Source organism: Glycine soja, chromosome 11 (assembly GCF_004193775.1).
Source record: "Glycine soja cultivar W05 chromosome 11, ASM419377v2, whole genome shotgun sequence".
Taxonomy (NCBI): domain Eukaryota; kingdom Viridiplantae; phylum Streptophyta; class Magnoliopsida; order Fabales; family Fabaceae; genus Glycine; species Glycine soja.
Window position 1 is genome coordinate 7,948,133 of NC_041012.1, and position 20,057 is coordinate 7,968,189.

Here is a 20,057-nt window from a genome sequence, read left to right on the forward strand (position 1 = left end):
AGGGTGTTGTGAAATTAAGAGAATAAGAACCTCATGTTTCTCTTGTAAATAAGGCCAACCACAGGTTGCCATGTGCAAACCACACCGCACATGTTACACGTTAGTAACAAGCCACGTCTCCTCACTTCACCGTACGTACGTGACAACATAACTCTCCACGACACGCATCTACATACGTTTGAAAGAGAAAAAGTGCTCCCAATTTAATTCTTTTTACTAACAATAATGTGTTTTATTATTATCAATTTGAAAATTGAGAAGAGAAATGAACAAGAAAGAGATTGAAAAGTGGATTGGAGGAGATGAGAGTGCCTCGGAGATGCTGAGTAGAGTGAGCAGCATGCGACCTTTCTTGTTTCCTCCGCCGCTCCACAGGGTTCCTCTCCGCGTCGGAAACGTCGTCGAGCTTGTGGGGCCCTCTCCTTCCGCCAAAACGCACATTCTCATCCACGCCGCCATCACTTCCGTTCTCCCCAAATGCTACGGAGGCCTCGACCACTTGGTCCTCTTTCTCGACCTCGATTGTCGCTTCGACATTGCGCGCTTCTCCCAATTGCTCATTCATCGCATTACCCAACACGGAACGGATTCTTATGATAAAACGCTGTATGCTCTCTGTATGGCCCGTTTTTTGTACGTCCGTTGTTACGACAGCTTTGAATTTCTTCACACTCTCAGGGTAATGATTTTTCATTATTTTTTTTTTTTGGATATGTTTGTGATTCACTGATACACTACAATAGTAGTATTTTTGCATTACACTACTTTTTTTCTTATAGGTTTAATTACTCGATTAGTTTCTAAACCTGTACTTGTTACAATCTTTTTCTTTTTTTAGAAGAACTTGTTACAATCTTTATGTTTTAGAAACTAGTATTATTAATTTTAGTCTTTATTCATACACTTTTTAATCCGTGTTAGATTTTGCCGTCCAAAATTGTCCAAATTAATAGGACTAAAACCAAGTGGTAAGTGTATGTGTAGGGACTAAAAGGTAATTGTGTAGATACAGGGCCGAATTAGTAATTAAACCATTCTAACATAACTAGGATCTCTTTGTACACTGCTACACACTGAATTATACTCACAAATTTTTGTGTCCTTCTCAAGTAAAATGAGTGCTGTAATGAACCGTAAGTGGTCGAGAATGTTGACTTCTATGACACCTTGATCCTTAAACTAATGATTTCTTGATGGCTGATGCAAGTGCATATTGTGACATTGACACACAGTTCTTTATTACAATCGAAGTAATTTCTCATCAGTGCAGTGTGGTAAAATGAATATGCATTATCTTGCGTGATTCTTGCACTTTGTTAGGCTTCAATATTAAAAGAGATGGAATCTAACCCAGAAACATTGTAGTGCTTCTCTGAAATAATATAATTGTGCATGTTGTGGAGTATCGATGTTTATTTTTACTCCCGTTAATTTATCTTATTCCTTTTGTTCTGCAACAGACATTGCATTGTCGCTTAGAGAAGGAGAAAGAAGTTCACGGAGTTGGTGTCCACCTCCTCATGATTGACAGGTTGGTTTCTTCTTGCTTTTTCTTGAAGGATCAACCTTATAATTTGAAATGATTTTCGTAAAATAAATCTGCTCGTTTTATGGTTGCATTTCTCATTTACTAAAGTTTAGGACTGTTTTTTCTATAAATAAAAAAGGTTTAGTTGTAATCTTTATATTGTCATTAGGTGGGTTGGGTCATCTTACTGTAGTATGAACCATAAAGTCCTTTTCTATTCTGGGGTTTCCATTGATGTATTCATTGGAATGCCATGTAAATAACTATTCACTTTAAAAAGTCGGGGATATTGTGTATAATACTATAATTGTGGTTAATGATGCATCTATTTCATAGTTTCCATAAAACTATTTTGATTAAATACTAAAAATAAACACGAGGTTCTTCCAACTATTACTTTCAATGTTGCTGCATTGTTAACTATGGTGGAATTGCCTCTGATTTAATTATGGGAAGGCTTGATCTGATGTAATAAGTAAACTTTGACTGATTGAACCGTATTGGCAGCATCGGAGCTTTTCATTGGATGGATCGTGCATCGATGTTCTTGTCTCAAAGAGAAAACAGCAAGTGAGTTATACATATGTTTGTATTTCCTAGTGGATGGCGGGTGTCTTTTTTGGCTTCATGTTTTAGAATTCTTGGAGGATCAATTTATATTCAGAATTCTCAATCTCACATGATCAATTTATATTCAGAATTCTCAATCTCACATGATCAATTTGTCCCTTTTTAGCTTTCTTAAAAAAAATTGAAAACTTATAGACACAAAGTGTGGAGAATATCGAAAGGAGGTTCTATTAATAGTAGTACCTATGACTATCATTGGTTCAGATATATGTTGATTTTAATTTGCAGATGTGATGTGTGATGCAGAAAAAAACTTTTCCTTCAGACCATGTCAGAAGCTGTAGTTCAGAATATTAGAAAACTTCTTCAGGTGCACCCTATGCTTATTATAGCCACAAAGTCAGTGGTTTTTGGGAATAGATATTCTACAGCTTCAAATGATGTCAAAGTGTGAGTTCTATAATGGTTTTGGAAATGAAAACTTGTTCCTTTCAATTTCCAAATAATAGAGAAGCTTGAAGAACTCTTGAATCTGACCTGAAATCTTGTATTAATAGAAAGATATATTTTGATTTGGTACAGGGTTATTTTGATTGATATGTCAAAAGCATGAAAAACTATTTAGGAGAGTTGTGGGTTAAGAAGAGTTGACCCATTTCAAGGTTGATTAATAGGAGAATCATTTTAGTTGATTGATTGCTGTTAACTAGGAGGCTGATCAAGGGGTAATTAATTCACAATAACACTATCATATACTCTTTCCTCTAATATAACTGTAGGTATGGGCTTTTGAGGTCTTATAAGTGCCCTCCCTTTTTGTGTATCCTTTTCTCTGTAAATATATTTTTCTCCTTAACAAAGTAACACCTCTGGTGTGCCCTTATTTTTTCTCTAATATTTTTCAACACATTATGAAGCCAAGATAATTTAGTGAAACCCAATTGGCCTTCATAGTTCAATTGTGATTTGTCAGGTCCTTTGCATTTGCAATGTCTAAAATTTTATCGTTGTTCTGCTAATCATTGATCAGCCACTAATAAAAATATAAGGCTGTATTTTCTGTTCTAATCTCAAGTGTACTTCTTGATTTTGGGCATGATGATACCCTATAACAGGAATATGGAGGAAGGATGTTCAAAAAATGTGGCAAGAAACCATCAAAATTTCCAGTATCGTGAATACATGCCTTCTGTCTGGCAGGTAAAAGTTTCATTACTCATGCATGATACATCATATACATACATGTCATATGAGTGTGTCAGTGTGTCCCAAGACCAACTCTCATAAGATCTTATGTTTTATTGGTGAAGGCCTAAAAATGGTATGATATCTGAAGTATTAATAAAAAATAATGATGGAAAGTGGTAGGACACTAGGCAATAATGGGTGTAGTGGGAGAGAAGAGGAGAAAGTGAGAGTATTTATCTGAGATATTGTTTAACCAATTGTATAAATACCCTTACACCTTTAATCTGGCAATATGAATTTATTTATAAACATTAAATGGACAAAAGGTTATGATAAATAACAACCCACAAATCACAATTATCTTTATTTGTATTATAGATAAGATTTCAGATATATTCTAATAGGACTTGGAAGTTGGATGTTCAACAATATCACTGGTTTCTGCTTATTATGATTATAATTTATTTATGTGTGGCCGTATGACAATCATTAAATGTGGGAGTTTTTATGTTCAGTTATTAAATTTCAGGCAATGCTTCAAATAACCTTCTCACATACTTTATATTTAATTATTTGGAGATGTAAAAGCTGTTTTTTACTGAAAGAATCTTTTCTAAATTATAAGCATGAGTTACAAAGTGGATATGTTCTTAAAAACGAAATTATGAACTGGCTGCTTTTATGGCTTCTAATGCTTTTTATTTTCCTGGGTAGAAGAAAGGGGCCAAATGCTAATTCCTAATGCTGTTTTTCCCCCCTCTAATATTGTTGCCTATTTTTTTTATTCAGTATTAACATTTCTAATTTGATACTGCTCCTTCCACTGTCACAGTCCTTTGTTACACACAGAATACTTGTACGATCTTCAGGTTTGGACTCCATTGCCACTGGTTACAATTGCCAATTGTTTTTGTCACCAGCCATGATTTCAGCATATTCTTGACTTTCAGATGAGCATCCTGTTACAACCAATTATCAAAACTCTTCATTCTATTTGTTGGAATGGTTATTGCCAAGATTGAGTTTTCCGGATAAGATTGTAGTGAAAGATGTAAGCACATGATGTGTGGATCATGGTTTTTGGACAAATTTTAGACAATTTTAAGGTTATTAAACTTGGATTTTGTTTGTTGGACTTAATTCTGGATTTGTTGAACTTGTAGGCTGGTGTCTTTGTTGATTCATGAAGCACTTGTTGCAAAGGGATGCCTATATGTAATCCATTATCCTTCTTTCAGTGATGGGTAACTAAATTATTGTGTCTTGTCTCTTCTGAACTTTCTAAATATACGCTTGTCAGTATCATTATTACTTATTTTCTTTCAAATTTTTTATTGCTTGATTGTTAGTTGATGTAATACAGATTCACTAGAAAAACTTGAGTGAAAAGAATATGCATTTGATACTTCTTGACTGGGCTTAATATTATGACGTAGATAGGATCCAAATCAAGTTATTGTCAAGATCCATTTTTGTCTGAGGTTAAGTTATTCTTATGTGCTGTCACAAGAGAAGCAAAGGAGGAATATTATTCCACCTAGTGTTTTCTCGGCTTAGAGCATTTGAAATGTAATCATTGGGCAAATTTCAATCCCTCCAGATAAACCTATGGGAAGCTTCATGGGCTTTCACGAGGTGGTGATTGATGGGAGGATCCATACTCTTAGATTACAAGAACCTATTTCAGATGTGGCGTGGATCAAAAGAAGGATCTAATATTGTCAACCTGACTCAAGAAAACTTCTAGTACTCATACTTGATAGTTGAATTTTGTTTGCCCTCCACATCCTTTTCCGGTCATGATTTTGCTTACATTCTTCATATCTGTAACTTGCCAGTGTCTGCACTGTAAAATTCCGATGCTTCATAGTTCATATCATGAGTAGTTTGTATGCGAATATGACATTTTTTGTTAAGGAAAATATCTTTCTATTATTATTTTTGTGCATCCCTAAATAAAATTATCTTTACTTTTTTAAGTAATCATTGCATTGTTGCTAATCTTTTACATACCTATTATTCTCTCTTTTATTTGTTATGATTTTTTTGGACGTAAAGGAAAGAAAAAAGGTTGAATTGGGAGGATGAAGTTCACTATTTATTTGGTAGCACATTTGCAAATGAAAGGAAAGAACTGTGGTGATATAATTTTTGTGAGCCCCACCATTTTCTTATGCCCTTTCGGAAGGAAATGATTATATATTTACATAGATTCCATTCATTTATATGTATTTTCATCATATCAATCAAAGCCTAACAAATTTAGAATGCATGGACAGCCAGGGGAATTATCTTTCCCAACAAACTGAAAGGTAGTGGGTCATGGTAGAGTGTAAACTCCAAAGCTAGAAATTAAGTTCGCCATCTCTGTTTTACTCTGTCTAATTTAATTGATTGCTATGATTTCATGTACTCTGATTTCATTGTTATGTTCTGTTTGACAATATTGAAATCAAAACATTCATGTCCTATGTTTGAGAAACACAATTGCCCTCATGCTACATTCTCCAGTGTAACACTGCATTATCACAACTCTTTTTGCTCTTGTTTATTAGTTCTTATTCCTATTATTTGAAAGGGGGAAAAAAGCAGCTTACTATGCATCTCAAGCCGGTTGCCATGTCACTAGTTACAGATGGATTAAAACGATGACATCTGAAGCTATCAAAAACTTTACTACCCATAGCACGTAATACACATTCACATTGTTCTCTTGTTCGCAGAATATTATCCAATAATGTTTATGTATGCAACTTCAAGTGTTGCCATGCATAATGAAGAAATCTTTGCTATTTGATTTCATCTATCACGTTGAAAATTCTAAAGCAAATATAAAGTACAAAACAATTACTACATCTTTTTACAATTCCAGAAATACACCATAATATCATGGATAGTGGTAGACAGGTACACAAGAGGAGGATACTCAACAAAATCTTGGTGAGGATGAAGCACGAGCAGGATTAAGCAAGACATTATGGGTAAACAACTGTGGCTCCTGACCGTTCATTTGCTTGCGTAATTTGGCCAGTTCTATTACACCCCATTGCATTTTCTCTATGTTTAGTTTCATATCTCTCCTCTCTTGGGAGAAGCTTTCTCTGTTGGCTTCATTGGACAAAACTAATTGGGAGTGCTTCATCCTTGGACTCTCAGTTACTAAGTCACTTGTTGAAATTTTTGGTTGTTGAGAAATAAGAGCCTGCATTGCAACCCTTGGAGGTATTCTGGGGTTCTTGGCCAGATCTTTACTAGCTTCAAAGCTGAGTTTGCTGTAATTAAGACATCTACACAATCTCGACCTTTCCTCAAATGTGATAGTTGGATGAGACTGCAAATCATTATTGGTTCAAGAAATGAAAACATTTTATATAATACTATGCTATTGGTCAAATACGGCGGTATGGTATGAAAGAAATAACAAAATTTTATATAACACTATAGTAACAGGCGAATTCTATCAAGATCAGTTGGAAGCAAGATTTCAGAAATCAGAATATTTAAGATCAATGGCAATTACGAATAACAATTTTTTATTTACAGTGATTTCACCGGTCTAAAATACTTGTTTCAGATTGTACCTTTATTATAAATGCGCACTGAATATGTAAAAATTTCCACACTAGATTACATGCCTTAACTTTAATAGATTTTTCCCTTTCCCCGCGTCATGTAATGGTAAACATAAACTACGAGAGAACACACCAGAAGATCACAAAACAAAGGTGAAAGAGCCAAAATAAGGATTAAAAAGTTTTAGTATAATTTTTTTATGATAAAGCGTAGTACAATTTAATATTTTGACGGCTGAAGCTCCTACTCATAATGCAAGAGAGATAATCTTAGAAAGATGGAGGGAAAATAATTATCTAAGGAAAATGTTTAAAATTTTTATTATATAAATTTTGTACGTATCCAGGCACCTTCCTTGTCCTTTCTTTTTTTTTCTCTTTTTTTTTTGGTTGATTGCATTTGTCACTTAATACAGTAATATGCATATAAAATAAAAACAACACGTATACATATATAAAATAAAAAGGAAGAAGAAAGGAAAAGAGGGAGAAACAAACTGAGAATAAAATAAACAGGGATCTTTGTTGATTTTTGTATAAATTTTTAGTGTCAGACAAAAAATCAAAACAAAGTAATAGTTTTGTAATTATTTATAAAAACGGTGAAAATAAAAACAAAAATTTTTCTCTCTCAAGCAAAACAACTCCTTTAATATTACTTTATTTTACAAAAGTCCTTTAATCTATTTGCTCTTTTCCATTTCCTATGATTCTTTAGGAAGATGATGCATATATATGAAAAGCAATGGAAGAAGGGTATGTGTTATTCACCTCAAGATAGATGTCAATGGCTTTGTAGACCCCATCATAGCAATCCCTTGCAGTGTCTGGCAAGCATTCTGCTACTCCAAGAAATTTAGAGATCTTGAGGTTGTGGTCAGGGGATATCTCTCTCAAATACGTGTCAATTAATCTACCAACCCTTTTCACTTTCTGTAGTCCATCAGAACCATTGATATCAACAAATAATCTAACCAATCTTATCACCAAATTAACATCATAATAAACTCCCATGTCATGTCCAGAGACTAGAAGATCATCCAGTGTAGCTTGGTCAAGCATTCCACCAATCAATTTCTCCAATTCAGTTCTGCAGTCTCTACTCAACCCAAACTTAGATACAATCCTTAGTACCCAAAGAAGACCTCTGCAAGAAAATATCTCTTTACCAACAGATATGACCCCATAAGCAGCTGTTTCTGCAAGAGCAGCATACTCATTGCTGTTCCTGCAATTAACCACTTTGCTTTGAGTAGCTATATTTTTCAGATAATGCAACAGAAATCTTGTGAGGATTAAGTCCTTGTTATCAGCTTTGTATGCTCCAATAGTCTGGAAGAGTTTCTCAATGATCTTTGGTGGTAAAGTTGCCAAATCATCAAACCACCACGCCTTGCGCGGCAAACTTGACTTGATTTTTTCTGGGGTAGTTTTCTTGGATGAGAAAGAGAATCTCTGGGCGAAACTGCTTTCTGGTGAAGAAGAGGACGACGATGCTGAAGGCGAGGAAGTGAGGAGGTTTGAATCTGAATTCTGGACAAACTTTGCCAAGACACTAATGATCTTCTCCAAGAGACCATAGCCATCTGCATATGCATAAAACAGCTGGCAACTCTTGAGACTTGCAAGTATGTCATTCCATTTCCAGTGATAGATTCTCTCAAGAAAAGTTTCTGTTTGTTGCAAGAGATTGTTGCTGAATGATTCCTCAGTCATTCCAAGATAAACAGCACAACAGTGAAGGAGAGACACATTAGCCACAGTGATCTGGATTTTGGCATTGCTGTAACAAAACCTTGAAACTAGCTCAAACCCTTCTGGTCCTCCAGGGAAATCATTGATTCTAATCCCCAACTCCTTCACATGACATCTTCTCTTTTGGTGATTCAATAGTTTCTTCAACCCTCCACAGTATTTTGATATGACCTTCTGCAAAAATAAATAAAACTAGTGTCACCTCTCCTTACACAACTGATGTTTATTATAATTTTTCTTTGAAATATATATCTATATCAAACTAGAAAGAGTCAGTGAAGAACACTGATGAATACCTCTTTCAAAAGGAATATCTGCTGACCATCAATGTTGATTTGCAAGTCACAAGGCTTCGGCATAGCTACTTCTGCATTGAAGGAAAACAGATAAAAAAATAAAGTTGTGATTTTGGATATGCACCCTTTATGACAAAAGAGAAAATGCTTTTTTCACATGAAAGATATATCCTATTATCATCTCCCACTGTTGCCTGGTTTTATGTTATTATTCTAACACAAAGAGGTTCTTTATTTATTTATTTATATGTGGCAGAGAAGGGTGCATCATTCCCAACTCACCCAATTAAATTATGAACAAGTTTCTGCTACAACTTTCTAACATTATTGTTACTCATACCTCGCTTGTTAACTTGAATCAATGGTTTCTCATCTCTCTTTTTTTATTCTTTATATAATATAGTGATTTGTTTATTATTGAATACGGTTTTTCGGCCGTGAGTCTACAGTGCTAGTGATCATGTTTTAGTTTTGGCTATTTAATGACAGATCCCATGGATATGTCCCATCTGTGACAAGGTTTTTGGTATTATTGTAAACGTGAGGTGCTAAATACCCCTATGTATATTTGCCTAAATTATCCTATTGTTTCATGTAGCCAACAAGTTGTTGTAGCATATGAAATAATTGCAAAAAATCACGAAAATATGTTTTGTTATATATGTGTTGGTCGAACGAATAGCAAAACCTTATGTAAGGATTTTGTCTGATGCAGAAAATATTTAGTGTCTGTAAGTAAAGAAATGGTAAGCCAAAGTATATTTGTTTTTTTTTTTTTTTATCAAAGGCAAATAGTAAAGTTTATAACAACTTATGTATTTTATTCAATCAACTAAGTTGGATACAAAGAGATTTCCATGTCTATAGATCTACTGACAATTCCTTTGATACTAATTTGCCAGGAAATTAAAGGAGATAAACATTGAAAAAAATATCAATGAAATATAAACCATCATCTAAAGAACTTGACATCTCACTTAATTCAAAATCTTTAAGACTAAGCTTTATGATTCTTCGGCCAGCTTTATATGATGCTGAGCCCCTTTGGTCAAAGTATGTTTGTTGATATTTTAGTATCTCACATTTTCTGTCACATAATGCTAATAGAGTTCTCTGCCTCCTGAATTTTTGACTGATACACTTTCGTAACACGTGAAGAGGGACCCTACGAGGATCAGGGAAAAAAATTATCGTGGTCATTGATAAAGGTATATGTTACTGCCTTGATGGAGATTTTTTTTCGCAGTGTATGAAGGCGGAAACAGAATTTGAATTTATGGCCTTAAACCACTGTCATTAAGTCAATTTTAGTGGTTTGTAATTGAGACTTTTTTCCTTAATGATATTAACAATTTTATCTGATAATTAATTTATGTAAATATTTTTTTTTACTGCAATATAGGTAAATCTAATGACTGCATTAAGAATCTAATAATTAAGTCAATCACCTAAATCGGTAACATTAATTCATATATTATAATTTAGGCAAATCTTTACAAATAGAAATAAAATAGTTAAAATTATAAAAAAATTATTTAAAATTAATTCAAATAAATAAATTAAGGGGTAAACAGATAAAAACTTAATTTAAATGTATAAATAAATAAGAATTAAGATAAATAAGTTAGTATAAAAGGTTAAAAAGTACCATAGTAGAGATTTTAGAAAAAAGATCTTAACATAAATTTTTAAATGAAAAAGCAAGAATTTAAAAATATATAAAAGTAAATGATGTCACATGTTTTTTTTATTTAAAATAATTTTATTTAATTCAAACAAAATTGCTTCACTAAAACTTAATTATAGTATCTATAAAAAAATAGGTTTAATTACTCATTTAGTCCCTATAGTTTCATCATTTGTATTTTTTAGTTTTCATGATTTTAAAGTAACTTTTTTAGTTTTTATAATTTACATTTTAATTTCATTTTAATCTCTGTAGTTTGAAAATTGTTTTTTTAGTCCTTATAATTTATATTTTAATTTTTCTTTAGTTTTTATAGTTTGAAAGTGATTTTTTTAGTCCCCTATACTTTATATTTTAATTTCATATTAGTTCTTATCATCAAAATAAATTACAATTAATTACAAAAATATTAGCAAATCATTCATAATTAATTTATCACAAGATAATTTATAACAAAAAAATAATTTATAATTTATAACTAATTATTTTTATATATTTTTTCTGTGATAAGGACTGAAGGATAATTAAAATATAAATTATAGAGACTAAAAAGATCACTTTCAAACTATATGAATTAGGTATATTAAGGTTTATAACAAGACACTCTAACCAAAATATGAAAATTTTATTTTATCATATAAAAATAAATAAGAAAAATACGATTTTTGGAAAGTTTTATCATATAAATAAAATAAAAAAGAACAAACATTTAAGTCTGAAAAAAAAAGCGGAAATCAATTATGTAAATTAATCATTAATTTTTTTTATACGACAATGGTATCTTTCAATAAAAAAAAATGGTATCTTCCACTGCCGAAGACTAATAATTTTTCGGCATGTACACTAGAGTTTTATCTCTCAAAATGTTTTTTTATGACAGGAATCAAATTCTGATTAGAGACCAATTACCTATTACTTTACCAAACTTTATTAGTAAAATTCATTATTAATTTAATGCATAGTAATGAAATTTAACTTTTTGAATCTTAAATCTACAATTATAGTTTTTTTATATTAATGAAATAAATTGGAATTGATTTTGTGTAACTAGTAGAATATAAAAAAATAATATATAAAATGCTTGATAAAAAAATTTCATATATAAAATTAGTTACATATTGAATTTTTAAAAATCATTTTTTGTAATTTTCTTTTCCTTTTGTCCTGAATAATTGAATTAGAATCGTCGGTGCTTCCTGTCAAATTAATCGGCACCCAAAGAAAAAAAATGTATATGATGTCTACTTGTAATTTTGAGGACTAGTATTTGTCTCCTAAGTATGCTACGGTGTGTTAATTAAGTTAAGAAGAATCAATCACGGGTCTCTCCGCCGACCAATGCAATGCAATGCATCTTTCAATATTTAAATGCTTGGCACGGGCAATTTACCTATAATATAAGTAATCTCTCAACTTGCCCACATACACCTTATACTAATTTTTCTATTTTATGGCTTCACGTGTACATATTATTCTCTTTGTAACAACAATAATTATAATTATTATGGCTTAAATTTTTTGTAGTAAATTATTTATTTATTTTTTCATCAACTAAAGTGAAACGTTTTTCAAGAGAGGTTACATTATAAAAAAAAATACTTTTATGATTAACCATATGAGTGACATAATGATAAAAGATTTCATCGTGCTTATATTAGGGATATCAATTTATTTAATGAAAAATTTATATTATCATCGTGTGTAATTTTTTGAACCAACAACAATCACAACTACTAATAGAATTAGTCTCTGACTCATTAGGTCAGAGGAATCCAATATTCAAAAAAGATTTTTTGAATGAGTGTAAGTCAAATGATTACTGGAAAGAGATTTTGGATCGTCTTGTTTTCTGTTTTGTGTATACTAACCTCAAATTTCAAATAGAAAAAGAGAATAAAAGATAAACTATTTAATGTATTACATGAATATTTTAAAATCAAAATAAGATAAAGAAAACAATGAAACTTTAAAATGTTATTATTAATAATAAATATTTTATCTTATTAAATATAAAAAAATATTAGGTTATGTCAATCAAGTTCTTTTTTAAAATCTGGTGCTGGATCCATGTGCGCCGAGTTGTTGGATTTGAGCCTTACTTCTTGGGCTTTGGAGAATTTCTATTGGGCTTGGTGTTTTTCAATCGGGTGTTGCTAGGTGCACCTAACATTTTTTAAAATACTAAAATTGCCCCTACACTTTTTTCGTATTTGTGATGAGTGTGTGTGAAGGTGATTCGTAAATCGTACGAATCAAGTTGATCCGTAAGGTTGATACAAATCAAGTTGATCCGTATGTTGATATTAAGCATACAGATCAACTTGATTCATAAGGTTTCTACGGATCAAGTTGATCCGTATTGTTCCATAAAAGACTTACGAATCAAGTTGATGCGTAAAAAGCTTACGGATCAACTTGATTTGTAAGCCTTTTATGGAACAATAGAGATCAACTTGATCCGTAGAAACCTTACAGATCAAGTTGATCTGTAAGGCTTCTACGAATCAAGTTGATCCGTAAGTCTTTTACGGATCAACTTAAATGACTTACAGATCAAGGGTATTTTTGTCATTTCACTTCATGTGCTGGATGCATCAGCAATAATGTTGGGTACACCTATCAACACCCTTTCCAATCCGGTCAGTACTCGACCCAAAACCCGGGAAAAAAAACTAGAAAGTTCTGGGAGGTGCAGGAAGTAATTACCGTAACACTAACACAAATTGGTGAAGTAACCAAACCATTGTCGTTCTCGCGCGCCAAATGCTATGCTAGCTTTACCTCGGTGGAGCAACACCCTTGTCTCCCTATTCAAGAAACACCAAACATTGGAACAATGCAAGCAGATTCAATCCATCATCGTCACTTCCGGTCTCTATTCAACACAAGACAACAACACTCTTTTCCTCACCAAACTCCTCCAATGTGTCCCATTTTCTCAAAATCAAAATACATGTCTCTTGCTTCTCTTCGACACCATCAACACTCCCAACACTCGCCTCTTAAACAAAATGATCGCAGCCTGCTCCCACCCCCACATTTCCCTTCTATGCTACGCCAAACTGCGACAAAAGGGCGTGCAACCAGACAAACACACCTTCCCTTTGCTTCTCAAGACATTCTCCAAGTCCATTGCCCAAAACCCTTTTATGATTTATGCTCAAATTTTCAAACTTGGGTTTGATCTTGATCTTTTCATTGGCAATGCCCTGATTCCGGCTTTTGCGAATTCTGGGTTTGTGGAAAGTGCACGCCAAGTGTTTGATGAAAGTCCCTTCCAGGACACTGTTGCTTGGACCGCATTAATCAATGGGTATGTTAAAAACGATTGTCCTGGCGAGGCACTCAAGTGTTTTGTGAAGATGAGATTGAGGGACAGGAGTGTTGATGCGGTCACTGTTGCTAGCATTTTACGTGCTGCTGCTTTGGTGGGAGATGCTGATTTCGGAAGGTGGGTTCATGGGTTTTATGTGGAAGCGGGGAGAGTGCAATTGGATGGTTATGTTTTTAGTGCTCTTATGGATATGTATTTCAAGTGTGGTCATTGTGAAGATGCCTGCAAGGTGTTTAATGAGTTGCCTCACAGAGATGTAGTGTGTTGGACCGTGCTTGTAGCTGGTTATGTGCAAAGTAACAAGTTCCAAGATGCACTTCGTGCCTTCTGGGACATGCTATCGGACAATGTTGCACCCAATGATTTTACACTCTCAAGTGTTCTTAGTGCCTGTGCTCAAATGGGGGCTTTGGATCAAGGAAGGTTGGTTCATCAATACATTGAGTGTAATAAGATAAATATGAATGTAACGTTAGGGACTGCATTGGTGGATATGTATGCAAAATGTGGGAGTATTGATGAAGCTTTAAGGGTGTTTGAAAACATGCCAGTTAAGAACGTGTACACTTGGACAGTGATAATTAATGGTTTGGCTGTGCATGGGGATGCGTTAGGAGCATTGAATATCTTCTGTTGCATGTTAAAAAGTGGTATTCAACCCAATGAAGTTACCTTTGTCGGTGTTCTTGCTGCATGTTCTCATGGAGGTTTTGTAGAGGAAGGGAAAAGGTTATTTGAATTGATGAAACATGCTTATCATTTGAAGCCAGAGATGGACCATTATGGTTGCATGGTTGATATGCTTGGTCGAGCAGGGTATTTGGAAGATGCCAAGCAAATTATTGATAATATGCCAATGAAGCCTAGCCCTGGTGTATTGGGGGCTTTATTTGGTGCCTGCTTGGTCCACAAAGCTTTTGAAATGGGTGAACATATAGGGAATTTATTGGTAAATCAGCAGCCAAACCATAGTGGTAGTTATGCACTTCTGGCTAACTTGTATAAAATGTGTCAAAACTGGGAAGCAGCTGCTCAGGTCAGGAAGCTCATGAAAGGATTACGAGTGGTAAAGGCTCCAGGATATAGTCGGATAGAGGTGGATGGTTTTAATTCATGAGTTTAAGAGTGTGTTTGGGTGGGGAGTTATAGGGGGAAAGGGAAGGTATCTAGACATGTTTTCTCAACATTTGGGAGATACTTAAAAAGAGGGGAATGGTTTGGGGACTTTTAATCAGCCCTCCTCTTAATCATTTTGACTTTCCCCAAATTAGGAGGGAGGTTTAGGGGAAAATAAACCAAATTACCCATTAACCCTTGTTCAAGCTGCAAAAGTACAACTTTGTGATTTAGTGCAAAGACTCAGCCATGGTAGAAACCCATTTTTCTCTCATCACTCTCTCTTGATCTCTTGGAGGGTTTATGAATTTGCAAATCTGTCATCACCATAGATGCTTGTAAAGATTTTGCAAAATTCTTGTTCAGGTATGTCTCATTTCTGTCTTGTTGAATTTGTGTGTTGGTTATTATTGAATCTAAATCCCGATCCGTAGCTACTAGTGGGATAAGGTCGTCTTCTACAAATTATCACTATGATTTGAATCATTCAGGTCCTTTGTTTGTGCTTCAGCTTTGAATTGAAGAGAGAAATTGAGACAGAGGGTGAGAGACACAAATGCAAAGGAATGAGGAGCTCGTGAAGCCTTGAAGCTGATTCCGATGAAGGTAGGAAATCCAATATGATTCTTGTTCCTTTTCTTTTGGCTGTGTTATCAGTTTTGGAGGAAACTACTGTGTCTGCTTAGAATTGTGCAAAGTATGCTTGGTAGAATTTAAAATTGGAGGAGTTTTAAGGGAGATGGGGCCAGGAGATTCATTGTAAGATTGGTTTACACTTGCTTTAATAGGACAAATTTTAAATTCAAGACCAAAGTCAACATAAAGTTTATGTGAGAAGAGTCTCAAAAAAGTAGTAGTATATATTATTTATTGATAATATGGAACAGGGATGAGATTTATTGATAAATTCTGCATGAAATAGAGTAATAGACTTCTTTTATGATGAGTTTCTAATGCATTATATTTAATTACCTTATTAAATTTGTATGCTTTGTGCCTAATTTATGTTAAAGAAAATCACAAGGAGTTGCCACTCCTATTAACTGCTATTAATTCTCCATATTTGTTCATTCCCTATTTACCTTCTTTTTATGAGAAGACACACCATGGTTCTGTGGTTATGTAGCTTAACCAGTAATGCTTTATATGAGTCTTTAGAGTTCAGATCTAATGTAAAGATAGGAGAAAAAGGTTAAAACCTATACATTTTTGTGGTTGTGTTCTCTATCATGCTTTTCCTTGTGTCTTTTAAAATTCATATGTTGCATTTATATGGTTCACTTCTTCATAGGCCTGAAACACTAAATGCGAGAACTATTCAGTATTCAATACATTGACAATGATGTTAAAGATGCAACTCAAGCAAATGGAGAATTGTTACCATTTTTTGTAACAATCAAGCACTTATCTCTGGGCTCTGGCTGTGGAAACATTGCAAAGTAGAAGTTATTGTGTAACTTATAGAGTTAATATAAAATTTGGTACTTTCAAGTGCCATATTGTATTGTTTTTGTTTGTCCTTCATTTTCCTTCCATATCAAGCTCTTATCTGCGTTGGTCTCACTTTTAGTTGAACTAAAAACTAAAGATCATTTATCGCCTCATATCACCGTATACTAATAATATACTGTAGAAGTGAGTGGCATGTTACTTTTTGTTGTCTTATGCTTTAATGTCAGTATGGCCATTTTAGCAATTTTCTATTGTACCATTTGTCACCACCGAAGGTGATGCCGCTTGATCCCATCCCCGGTGCCCCCTAATATTCAAGCCATAAATACGAGTGTTTACGGTACGATTTGGTCTATTTTTTTATATAAAGATTATTTAAATGAAACATAAAAATAATATGTAGTTTGGTTTAGTTGAATGTAATGTCAAATCTAAATTAAATCAAGCTAATTTTTTTCGTTTTGGTTTATATCGGTTTGATGATTTGTTAATTTTTTAATTTATTTTTACTTGAATTTCATTTTTTTAATTTCAAAATTAATTGACATAATATAAAATTTAATAACTAATTAAGTCACAATCAATCCTTTAAAATGATATTTACAAAGAAATAGAACAACAAAAATCAAATTTCATAAAAAAAAGAATATTCAATGAAATGCCATATTGTCATTATCGAAATAGAGTTATGGCTTTATAAGAATATAAGAATTGTTAACGTACACAGTTTAATTTGATTTTTATAATAATAAGAAGAAAAATCCACCAGTAAAAAAAAGAAAAAAAAAATCCAATCTTAACCTAGAAAATACAGTTTTTTTTCGTCTTTTAATTTTTAATTTATTTTATTTTTAGTTTTTATGATTAGTTTGATGGTTTAAAATATTTGAATTCGATTTTAAACACCCCTGTTTGCAATGTCTCCTGGTAAAGAAAAAAAAAAAGAAGCTATTTTGACGACTATTTCCACCCGTTTCAAAATAGAACAAAAGAGATATGTGGCGGACAACCAATAAAAATACTGAGCAACTAGTTGAAGGACGAATTCTTCTTTTTTTTTTTTTTTAGAGGAACGAATTTTTAATTATTGTACATGAAATATGTAATCATATCATATTTATCATTCGATGATACTATACCAAAAAAACATATCATTCAATGATAGATATATACTGGTGGCAATCATTGTCTTTAACTTTAATTATTTGCATTTAATATATAGTATTAACCGAAATAGTGTGTAGAATATTTAATAATTCAACTTTCCTAACCAAAATTCCTGAGAGAGTGTTTAGTAGACAGAAAATTTACACACTATTAACTTTTTCAGAAATCTTAAATTGAGTAATTATGATTCTCACGTTGATTTATAATTAATAACAAAATTATGAAGAAATTATAATTTTTGGGAATTAATTTTAACTCATTTTTTTAAAAAAAATATTTTTAAGGTGGGATTAGGAATCTAATTTTCTCGAATAAAGAAAAAGTTTTAATTACATATTTTATAAAATTCTTTAATTCCAAAAAATCATATTAAAATTAATCAAACATATTTTATATATTCTTAATAATCATAATTCTCAAAAATTGAGTTATAAGAATAATGATTCTCGGGTATAAAAAAAACCATACCAAACGCCGCCTGAGACTATTTCTAATGTAAGTTGCAATTAAAATAACAATTGTAACTGTAAAAGCAACCTTAAAAGCCGTCTGATTTTATAGGAGAGCAATTCATAATTCATGTGTCATGTGGGAGTAATGATAGTTTCAAATACTAATTCCAACTTTTTTATTATTATCTTCGTTGTATATTTTAATGATATGTTATGTGGAATGATTTATTAACATTTTATTTAAATATGTTTATTCTCTCTCTAGTTAACTTTTCTCTTTTATCCTTATTTATTTTATTCTTTAAACAAAAATCAAAACCAATACAACAATTTATAAACCTTTTTTACCTTTTTTTTAAAAAATAAATCCCCCCTTTAAAATTATTTTAGTTTGCCTTGATTATCTGAAATACTAAATAATGGATGGAAAACTGAAAATTAAAGACAGATATAATTTGGGAATGTTGTTTAACACTTGTATTTACTTATACAGATTTTCATTGTTTCTATTTACAAGATTTAAATGTGAAGTGATGTTTGTTTTTTTTTTTATAAGATTTGATGTATAATATTATTTGTATTAATTTTAGACTAAAAATATTTTTTATTAAAGGAAGAAAGAGAATGTGTTACAAATAATTAAAAGATGGATGAGTATTAATCATAATAATAGTTTGAAAAAAGTTATAAATTTAAAATAAATTTTTTACTATCAATTAAATTAATCATTTTTTTAATCTTAGTAGATTAGATAATTGAGTATTATATATAAGATCAGACAGAGTAATTATTGATTATACCTTTAAGAGTTAAGTTAGATCCAACAAATAATGACTCAATTATTTTGATTTTTACAATAAATTATTAATTTGAGTGATACTTAATTTTCTTAAGTAAGATTTTGAGTATGAGACTCGTTGATAAAAGAAACATGCTTGATAATAGAAAATCTCACTAAAAATAATCACTCATGTTTCTCAACAAAGATTAATTATAAGTAAAGTCAATGAATAATATATATTAATATATTTTATTAGTTCATCTTTATATCAAGGTTATATGCTCTGTGTGGTATTTTAGTTACTTTCTAGCTTTTTTTACTAATTAAAATTTTTGTTTAACTATTCAATAAACTATATTTTTTTAGTAGCTTTTAATATTTTTTGAAATGTTGCTTCAATATATTTATTCATTATTATTGTTATCTTTTTTTTAATAAATCATGATTTTATTAGTTTACTATCATTTTACCCATTTCAGTTATTTCACCGGCCAATTTTATCAAACACTTATAAACTAGTAAGTTAGTTTTTTCAATTTTCAGTTACTAGCTAATTTTTTCAACTTTTAACTAATTTTTCAATTAAATTTTTCAAACATAACGTAAGGCAATAATAACTTTTATATTAACTTATTTTATAATATATTTTTATATTATATCTTTTATTAATTTATCTTATTTTATTTCTACCTCTAAAGTAAAATTCAATATTATTAAAAGAAAATATTAATAATTAAAAACAACTATATATTACAATTAAAATTATTTATTGCAAATTTAAAATATAATTGATATATTTAAGGATATTAATTTATCATAAGTTTTAGTTCTAATATAATTTACATATAAAAAATATTCACAATAAATTTTAATTTTATGAAAACATCTATCATGCTAACTTTTTAAACAGAATATTATGTTAATTAATAATATAGGAGTAGATTAATTCTTTATATCAAATAGTTTAAAATAAGAACAAACAATTGTAAAATAGTAATAATAGAGACTAGTTTTTTAATAATAGTTGTGAGGGTGAAAAAAATAGATTGTCAGCAAATAAGATGTATTTATTATGTGGTTAATGTTAAGTGTTTTATATTACCGATCAATCAAATTATGGTTAAAGTTTAATGTCTTTAATATGTCAGTCTAAACTAAT

General features: G+C 31.5%; 3 protein-coding genes across 10 annotated transcripts; 2 read left to right on the forward strand and 1 right to left on the reverse strand.

The window, feature by feature from the left end:
- Positions 1-86: 86 nt before the first annotated feature.
- On the forward strand, positions 87-5,949 carry LOC114374784 (DNA repair protein XRCC2 homolog). Of its 5 annotated transcripts, none has more exons than XR_003658627.1 (9): positions 87-679; positions 1,461-1,531; positions 2,036-2,098; positions 2,405-2,548; positions 3,214-3,298; positions 4,119-4,155; positions 4,237-4,337; positions 4,450-4,530; positions 5,865-5,949. XR_003658627.1 is itself a non-coding variant. In XM_028332469.1 (9 exons), the coding sequence occupies exons 1-8, from the start codon at positions 266-268 to the stop codon at positions 4,471-4,473; spliced, it is 939 nt and encodes a 312-aa protein (XP_028188270.1). In that variant the 5' UTR covers positions 87-265; the 3' UTR covers positions 4,474-4,501; positions 4,887-5,224. The 5 variants fall into 5 exon arrangements, 3 of the variants coding, with proteins under 3 accessions (XP_028188270.1, XP_028188273.1, XP_028188272.1); XR_003658626.1 differs by lacking the exon at positions 5,865-5,949 and adding an exon at positions 4,887-5,224; XM_028332469.1 differs by lacking the exon at positions 5,865-5,949 and adding an exon at positions 4,887-5,224 and having other exon boundaries at positions 4,450-4,501.
- On the reverse strand, positions 5,943-9,325 carry LOC114374782 (BTB/POZ domain-containing protein At1g50280-like). 3 transcript variants are annotated; one of them, XM_028332468.1, is made up of 4 exons: positions 9,250-9,325; positions 8,910-8,980; positions 7,630-8,787; positions 5,943-6,617 (listed from the first exon to the last, which is right to left on the reverse strand). In XM_028332468.1, the coding sequence occupies exons 2-4, from the start codon at positions 8,970-8,972 to the stop codon at positions 6,213-6,215; spliced, it is 1,626 nt and encodes a 541-aa protein (XP_028188269.1). In that variant the 5' UTR covers positions 8,973-8,980; positions 9,250-9,325; the 3' UTR covers positions 5,943-6,212. The 3 variants fall into 3 exon arrangements, with proteins under 3 accessions (XP_028188269.1, XP_028188268.1, XP_028188267.1); XM_028332467.1 differs by having other exon boundaries at positions 9,192-9,306; XM_028332466.1 differs by lacking the exon at positions 9,250-9,325 and having other exon boundaries at positions 8,910-9,182.
- A 3,996-nt stretch (positions 9,326-13,321) lies between these two features.
- Positions 13,322-16,742, forward strand: LOC114374683 (pentatricopeptide repeat-containing protein At1g50270). 2 transcript variants are annotated; one of them, XM_028332356.1, is made up of 3 exons: positions 13,322-15,412; positions 15,538-15,652; positions 16,338-16,742. In XM_028332356.1, the coding sequence occupies exon 1, from the start codon at positions 13,365-13,367 to the stop codon at positions 15,045-15,047; it is 1,683 nt and encodes a 560-aa protein (XP_028188157.1). In that variant the 5' UTR covers positions 13,322-13,364; the 3' UTR covers positions 15,048-15,412; positions 15,538-15,652; positions 16,338-16,742. The 2 variants fall into 2 exon arrangements, with proteins under 2 accessions (XP_028188157.1, XP_028188156.1); XM_028332355.1 differs by having other exon boundaries at positions 15,558-15,652.
- The last annotated feature ends 3,315 nt before the right edge of the window (positions 16,743-20,057 follow it).

Coding starts and splice junctions, on each gene's coding strand:
- LOC114374784 (XM_028332469.1), top strand. CDS start 266: ATGAACAAGAAAGAGATTGAAAAGTGGATTGGAGGAGATGAGAGTGCC. Junction 2,549..3,213: donor GCTTCAAATGATGTCAAAGT/GTGAGTTCTATA, acceptor ACCCTATAACAG/GAATATGGAGGAAGGATGTT. Junction 4,338..4,449: donor ATAAGATTGTAGTGAAAGAT/GTAAGCACATGA, acceptor TTGAACTTGTAG/GCTGGTGTCTTTGTTGATTC.
- LOC114374782 (XM_028332468.1), bottom strand. CDS start 8,972: ATGCCGAAGCCTTGTGACTTGCAAATCAACATTGATGGTCAGCAGATA. Junction 8,788..8,909: donor AGATATTCCTTTTGAAAGAG/GTATTCATCAGT, acceptor TTATTTTTGCAG/AAGGTCATATCAAAATACTG. Junction 6,618..7,629: donor CCATTGACATCTATCTTGAG/GTGAATAACACA, acceptor AATGATTTGCAG/TCTCATCCAACTATCACATT.
- LOC114374683 (XM_028332356.1), top strand. CDS start 13,365: ATGCTAGCTTTACCTCGGTGGAGCAACACCCTTGTCTCCCTATTCAAG.